This window comes from Paramormyrops kingsleyae, chromosome 10 (genome assembly GCF_048594095.1).
Source record: "Paramormyrops kingsleyae isolate MSU_618 chromosome 10, PKINGS_0.4, whole genome shotgun sequence".
NCBI classification, from domain to species: domain Eukaryota; kingdom Metazoa; phylum Chordata; class Actinopteri; order Osteoglossiformes; family Mormyridae; genus Paramormyrops; species Paramormyrops kingsleyae.
In genome coordinates this window covers 7,757,608-7,765,428 of record NC_132806.1, presented here as the reverse complement: position 1 = coordinate 7,765,428, position 7,821 = coordinate 7,757,608, and the positions used below count along the sequence as shown (strand labels likewise).

Here is a 7,821-nt window from a genome sequence, read left to right as displayed (position 1 = left end):
CCGTGAGCAACTCCAGAGTGGAAGAGGGTCCAACCCCCTTCGAGGAGACTGGTTCCAGAGCCCAAGCCGTGCGTCGAGGCGAGCCCAACTATATCTAGTCGGAACTTGGCAGCCTCGCGCACCAGCTCAGGCTCCTTCCCCACCAGAGAGGTGACATTCCATGTCCCTAGAGCTAGCTTCTGCAGCCGAGGATCGGACCGCCAAGGTCCCCGCCTTTGGCCACTGCCCAGCTCACAACGCACCCGACCCCTATGGCCCCTCCTACAGGTGGTGAGCCCATTGGAGGGGGGACCCACGTGCCTTGTTCGGGCTGTGCCCGACCAGGCCCCATGGGTGTAGGCCTGGCCACCAGGCGCTCGCCATCGAGCCCCACCCCCAGGTCTGGCTCCAGGAGGGGGCCCCGGTGACCCGCGTCCGGGCAAAGGAAATCATGAATCCATGTTTGTGTTCATCATAAGGGTCTGACGAGCCGCACTTTGTCTGGTTCCTCACCCAGGACCTGTTTGCCTTGGGTGACCCTACCAGGGGCATAAAGCCCCGGGCAACTTAGCTCCTGGGATCATTGGAACACGCAAACTCCTCCACCACGATAAGGTGTCGGCTCCCGGAGAGGCTGTGCTAGTCATTTTGAAAAGGACACAAACTTATAAAAAGACATACTGTACTTTATTTTTGCCAAAACAATTCCATGAACACATGAATATGTACATAATTACAGGGCTGAATTAAAACATGACATAGAGTGGCCTCTGCGATTGGCGTTGCGGAGGGGTGGAGAAGTGCTGTCCTGCCTTAAAATTAATGTCCACCAGCGCCTTGGGTTCCTGCAGACACCCAATCCATGATGATGAAAGAGATACTCATCACCATGAGGAGGAACCCTAAGCCTGTAAAACAGGCAGCCTGACACGGAGAGAGAGAAGAAAATGAGAAAAACATCTTAGTGCAATTGATTACACACTTGAAGCAAGGTCTACTCTTGGGGAAAAGGATATACCTGAATCTTTGTTTTGGATTTCAAGGGTTCCAGATCCACCGGGACAATTCTAATATAGAATAATCCCGGTAATATAAAAATCAGGCTCGGCGCTGATGTGGCCCCTGGAAAGTAAGACACATGGATTTGGTCAGGTGAGGAGGGTTGTCTGTCTGAATAAACATCCATCAGTTCATGGGAAACTTTCTAGACGTGTTTCAACTTGGTGTCTGGAAAGCTGACCTATGACTCCAAAAATGTCTTTTATGTTGGGTACAAAGATGACCAGAGTGTTAACCAGGACTAGCAGGCCGAAGGCAACACTGCTGTGACACACCCAGTTAAAAGGCCTGTTAGGGACCATGGGAGCTGGAGCAGTAGTGGGTATAGTGGGTTTTAGTTGATGGACTCACTTCCGCAGTTCTGTGTAGATGGGCAGAACTACTGGCTGGCAGACAAAGGCAAACGCCAAAATTGGGACGGTATATGCTGTCTGTAACTCAAAGACACAGGGGAAAGGACATAGGTTCAGCAGGTATTCCAGGCTCTGCATTCAACCTGAAAGCATGGCAACAGAATAAACTGCCTGACCCTTGTGTTAAGGGTGACCAATTTGGCCCCGCACACGTCATCTTCCGTGGTGCCGTTGTTTATATCCCCTGATGCTTGACTCGGGTCATGGTTATTAAGTGGACACCCAATGGTTAACTTCTTGTAGATTACCTACAAAACAAGACAGAACTGTGTCCCATGCTTGCTCAGGCCTTCTTTGGCTTCTGGTGTACATAAAGGAAATCTTAAATTCCCCCTAGTACCCCCCTCCCCTACTTACAGAGATGAGGAAGAACACCATGCAAGTCAAAGAGAACCCACTGGTGTAGCCAATGTAGCCTGTAGTTCTGTTAGGATAAAACAAAAGTAAAATAAAGATGAATTAATCGAGTTCAGAAAAATTTTATAATACCAGCTTGTCTGCAGTACCCTTCAATACTAACACAGAAGACTGGTAGTTTCATATCAATGTGGGGAGGAACCAGTGTAGGGGGAGTAGACTCACCAAGCTGCCGCATGAGGGCAAGAGGTAAGATTATTGTCAGGCTGACAATAATCACCAGGTATTCCCCTTTCAGATACCACTCTCTGTGAACAAGACAGATAGTGCATCAGGCAAGAAGCCTCAGAATCCTAAACCAGGCTGAACCACCCTCATTGGCTCTTAGTGAAATGTCATAGCAGCAGTTGAATAGGGTTCAGCTTGTAAGCAAGGCTGTTCAATGGTGCTACATAATTGCATGAGATTAAAGTTAGTTATATTAGGTTAGTTGGCTGGAAATAAATTGAACCAAGTGAATATGAAAGAAAAAATAATTCTGTAAATCAGAGGATTTCCGTATTTTGGGATTATTAAAGGATCCTTATTGCTTAACCACTACTGAACACCCACTAGGCCAGTGTGTTCCAGCACTCACCGGGAGTCAGATGTGGTTCCCAGGAAGACTTCAATTATCAACGGCAGCTCTGACTTCACAATGAATAGGTAGCTGGCCATGGCTGGAGACAAAAAGAGCAACAGCTCTGAAAATCATAACAGAAACTGGCTCTCTTTTCAGTGTATATGCTCCAGGCTATGCCTGATTTACAAATATCGTCTACAGCGGTCTCCTGACGCTCCTCCGACTCACCTCCGATGTTATTTAATGTGATTATGGAAGCTGACAGCACTTTTCCTGGAGTGCCGAAGGCCCGATTGCCCAGCCCTTCATAGGCACGGATCCCTGTGAGTCAGAGAAACCACAGGACACAGGTTACTAACAAGTCATTGAAAATGAATTGTAGATAAACAATGTCTGCATGAGGACCATTTACACCATGTATGTCAGCCACACGTTTCCAAATATAGCAGTACATTATCCTTGAGGCACAGAGCAGAGCGATTAACTGGTCATCTATGCTACTCTTATTAAATGTGGAAAAAGTGGATCTTTAAGTGAAAAATGGAATATTGTTAAGCATCAAACCTTTCCCCAATATAACAGTCAATTTCAGCAGAACCGCAAGTGAAATAATGTCAAATTTCATTTTAATACTTACATATCCTCCTAAAATGTTGAGATTCAGAGGGAAAACTGAAATCAAGGATTTAGCCAAATTTAGCTTGCCTGCAGAGGAAGGGTAGTTGTTTGAGGCAAAAACATTAAAAACATGCAAGAAATGACTATTAAGTCAGCAAGAAACAAACCAATAGCATTCAGTAACATGTAATATAATAATAATAATATAAATTGCAATTCTAGCTAGTGTAGTTTATAGTGCATGACACTTTTACAAACTTACAATCCATGTTTTTCCACAAGATTACCAATGCTGACAGTGATGATCTTTTCCCTTCATTCTGTACTGTCTATATAGATAGTGACAAGCACGGTTTTGGTCAGTTGTGCACCCAAGTTGATCTTCAGATTGGTCCATGTGACTGAATGATAAACACAGCAAAATTAGATCGTTAGCCATGTAAGAGATGAAAAAAAAAAAATACTCCGCCTCATGATGCGCCGAATATATAATTCTAACAAACTCTTAACTCATACCAAACTAAATGCTAATAAAATGGCTCTGAACTACATAAAACATCTTACAATTTAAATTTCCATTTTGCAAGGTGAGCAACAATACTTAAAAACGTACTTCGCGCCGTTTTTGGCCCATGCAGTAAATTAGCTGTCTCGGCCATTTTGAAATTGTTAGCAGTAATTTGTATGCTTGTATATATGATACCTAGCCGGCATCAATGGCGCCAAAATATTTTAATATAGAGTAAAATACAGGGCCTGTTCTATTATGAACCGAACTAAACCTGTTATTTTATCATCTAAATATGTTAAGAAACGAAAATAACGTTCTCCAAGAATCTTGTAAGCAGTCAAACAGGCGCGAAACCTCTCCCTCTCACAAACGTCTTCCAACAATTTTTTTTTTTTTAAATGTAAAAATCTTCCAGTATGCTTTTCGCACATGGTCCAGATTCACTGCACATTCTTAATACATTCATGCACGGCATCAACTTGAACGAACAACGCTCCATAGGTTTTGACTTAGTGACTTAAAATTCAAATATTTGAAAAGGTTAATAATTACGTGGTACATTTCCAACGACACGGGTATTGTGTAAATAATTAAATAATACAACGCAACCTATTCAATGACAAAAATATTCCGCCTGCAGATAACTTTTATGAAGAGAGCCAACTTACATGGAATTAATTACCATTTAAAAGTCTTGCGGCTTTCTCCATTACTCAGATATACATAATCAGTTTCACAACGGAAAGTTCAAATTGGGAACTGCGTTAACAGCGCAGTAATAACCACCTTAAAAACGAAGTTTTGCTTACATCGTCTAGGAGAAACGGAAACGTTCAGCGGCCACTGACTTGCGGATTTTTAGCGATTCGCATAGTTAAATTATTACGATGGAAAATATAATCCTCTCCTGGAGCCGACACCTTATCGTGGTGGAGGGGTTTGCGTGTTCCAATGATCCCAGGAGCTAAGTTGCCTGGGGCTTTATGCCCCTGGTAGGGTCACCCAAGGCAAACAGGTCCTGGGTGAGGAACCAGACGAAGTGCGGCTCAAAAGACCCCTCATGAAGAAAAATATAATGGATTCACGTTTTCCCTTGCCCGGACGCGGGTCACCGGGGCCCCCCCCTGGAGCCAGGCCTGGGGGTGGGGCTCGATGGCGAGCGCCTGGTGGCCAGGCCTACACCCATGGGGCCTGGTCGGGCACAGCCCGAACAAGGCACGTGGGTCCCCCTTCCAATGGGCTCACCACCTGTAGGAGGGGCCATAGGGGTCGGGTGCAATGTGAGTTGGGCAGTGGCCGAAGGCGGGGACCTTGGCGATCCGATCCTCGGCTACAGAAGCTAGCTCTAGGGACATGGAATGTCACCTCTCTGGTGGGGAAGGAGCCTGAGCTGGTGCGCGAGGCTGTGATGTTCCGACTAGATGTAGTCGGGCTCACCTCGACGCACGGCCTGGGCTCTGGAACCAGTCTCCTCGAAGGGGGCTGGACCCTCTTCCACTCTGGAGTTGCCCACGGGGAGAGGCGCCGAGCTGGGGTGGGCTTACTTATTGCCCCCTGGCTGGGCGCCTGTACATTGGGGTTTACCGCGGTGGACGAGAGGGTAGCCTCCCTTCGCCTTCGGGTGGGGGGACGGGTCCTGACTGTTGTTTGCGCTTATGCGCCAAATGGCAGTTCAGAATACCCACCCTTTTTGGAGTCCTTGGAAGGGGTGTTGGAGAGCGCTCCTCCCGGGGACTCTCTCGTTCTGCTGGGGGACTTCAATGCTCACGTGGGCAATGACAGTGAGACCTGGAGGGGCGTGATTGGGAGGAACGGCCCCCCCGATCTGAACCCGAGTGGTGTTTTATTATTGGACTTCTGTGCCCATCACGGATTGTCCATAATGAACACCATGTTCAAGCATAAGGGTGTCCATATGTGCACTTGGCACCAGGACACCATAGGCCGCAGTTCGATGATCGACTTTGTGGTCGTGTCATCGGACTTGCGGCCGCATGTATTGGACACTCGGGTGAGGAGAGGGGCGGAGCTGTCAACCGATCACCACCTGGTGGTGGGTTGGCTCCGCTGGTGGGGGAGGAAGCCGGTCAGACCTGGCAGACCCAAGCGTATAGTGCGGGTCTGCTGGGAACGTCTGGCGGAATCCCCTGTCAGGGGGAGTTTCAACTCCTACCTCCGGCAGAACTTCGCCCATGTCCCGGGGGAGGCGGGGGACATTGAGTCCGAATGGGTCATGTTCCGCGCCTCCATTGTCGAGGCGGCTGACCGGAGCTGTGGCCGTAAGGTGGTTGGTGCTTGTCGCGGCGGCAATCCCCGAACCCGCTGGTGGACACCGGCGGTGAGGGATGCCGTCAAGCTGAAGAAGGAGTCCTATCGGGCCTTTTTGGCCTGTGGGACTCTGGGAGCAGCTGATGAGTACCGGCGGGCCAAGCGGAACGCGGCTTCGGCGGTTGCTGAGGCAAAAACTCGGGTATGGGAGGAGTTTGGCGAGGCCATGGAGAACGACTTCCGTACGGCTTCGAGGAGATTCTGGTCCACCATCCGGCGTCTCAGGGCGGGAAAGCGGTGCAGCATCAACACTATTTATGGTGGGGATGGTGCACTGCTGACCTCAGCTCGGGATGTTGTGGGTCGGTGGAAGGAATACTTCGAAGACCTCCTCAATCCCACCGACACGCCTTCCAATGAGGAAGCAGAGTCTGGGGACTTGGGGGTGGACTCGCCTATCTCTGGGGCAGAGGTCGCTGAGGTGGTTAAAAAGCTCCTCGGTGGCCGGGCCCCGGGGGTGGATGAGATCCGCCCGGAGTTCCTCAAGGCTCTGGATGTTGCGGGGCTGTCTTGGTTGACACGCATCTGCGGCATCGCGTGGACATCGGGGGCGGTGCCTCTGGATTGGCAGACCGGGGTGGTGGTCCCCCTCTTCAAGAAAGGGGACCGGAGGGTGTGTTCCAACTATAGGGGGATCACACTCCTCAGCCTCCCTGGTAAGGTCTATTCGGGGGTGCTGGAGAGGAGGGTCCGTCGGATAGTCGAACCTCGGATTCAGGAGGAGCTGTGTTGTTTTCGGCCTGGCCGTGGAACAGTGGACCAGCTCTATACTCTCCGCAGAGTCCTTGAGGGTGCGTGGGAGTTTGCCCAACCAGTCTACATGTGCTTTGTGGACTTGGAGAAGGCATTCGACCGCGTCCCTCGGGGAGTTCTCCGGGAGTATGGGGTGCCGGGCTGCCTTATAAGGGCTGTTCAGTCCCTGTACAACCGGTGTCAGAGCTTGGTCCGCATTGCCGGCAGTAAGTCGGACTCGTTCCCGGTGAGGGTTGGACTCCGCCAGGGCTGCCCTTTATCACCGATTCTGTTCATAACTTTTATGGACAGAATTTCTAGGCGCAGCCGGGGCGTTGAGAGTGTCCGGTTTGGTGACCTCAGGATTGGGTCTCTGCTTTTTGCAGATGATGTGGTTCTGTTGGCTTCATCAGACCGCGACCTTCGGCTCTCACTGGAGCAGTTCGCAGCCGAGTGTGAAGCTGCTGGAATGAAAATCAGCACCTCCAAATCCGAGACCATGGTCCTCAGCCGGAAAAGGGTGGAGTGCTCTCTCCGGGTCAGGGAGGAGGTCCTTCCCCAAGTGGAGGAGTTTAAGTATCTCGGGGTCTTGTTCACGAGTGAGGGAAGGATGGAGCGGGAGATCGACAGGCGGATCGGTGCGGCATCAGCAGTGATGCGGGCGCTGCATCGGTCTGTCGTGGTGAAGAAGGAGCTGAGCCAAAAGGCAAAGCTCTCGATTTACCAGTCGATCTACGTTCCTACCCTCACCTATGGTCACGAGCTTTGGGTAGTGACCGAAAGAACGAGATCGCGAGTGCAAGCGGCCGAAATGAGTTTTCTCCGCAGGGTGGCTGGGCTCTCCCTTAGAGATAGGGTGAGGAGCTCAGTCATTCGGGAGAGACTCAGAGTAGAGTCGCTGCTCCTCCGCATTGAGAGGAGCCAGATGAGGTGGCTCGGGCATCTGCTTAGGATGCCTCCTGGACGCCTCCCTGGTGAGGTGTTCCGGGCATGTCCCACTGGGAGGAGGCCCCGGGGAAGACCCAGGACACGCTGGAGGGACTATGTCTCTCGGCTGGCCTGGGAACGCCTCGGGATTCCCCCAGAGGAGCTGGAGGAAGTGGCTGGGGAGAGGGAAGTCTGGGTTTCCCTGCTGAGGCTACTGCCCCCGCGACCCGACCTCGGATAAGCGGAAGTTAATGGATGGATGGATGGATGGATGG

General features: G+C 50.5%; 1 protein-coding gene across 1 annotated transcript; it reads right to left on the bottom strand.

Annotated features, from left to right (window-relative positions):
* Positions 1 to 781: 781 nt before the first annotated feature.
* Positions 782 to 3,317, bottom strand: LOC111838975 (sodium-coupled neutral amino acid transporter 3-like). Its single transcript, XM_072717100.1, has 9 exons — positions 3,311 to 3,317; positions 2,659 to 2,751; positions 2,446 to 2,527; positions 2,034 to 2,116; positions 1,809 to 1,867; positions 1,568 to 1,699; positions 1,390 to 1,469; positions 998 to 1,101; positions 782 to 903 (listed from the first exon to the last, which is right to left on the bottom strand). Exons 1-8 carry the CDS (start codon positions 3,315 to 3,317, stop codon positions 1,047 to 1,049), a joined length of 591 nt encoding a protein of 196 aa, XP_072573201.1. The 3' UTR covers positions 782 to 903; positions 998 to 1,046.
* Positions 3,318 to 7,821: the final 4,504 nt, after the last annotated feature.

What these genes read in the sequence shown, in the direction of transcription:
- LOC111838975 (XM_072717100.1), bottom strand. An exon ending in TGGTCACCCTTAACACAAGG is followed by an intron (nt 1,470 to 1,567) that starts GTCAGGCAGTTT and finishes TTTGAGTTACAG; the next exon opens with ACAGCATATACCGTCCCAAT. An exon ending in ATCTACACAGAACTGCGGAA is followed by an intron (nt 1,102 to 1,389) that starts GTGAGTCCATCA and finishes CTTACTTTCCAG; the next exon opens with GGGCCACATCAGCGCCGAGC.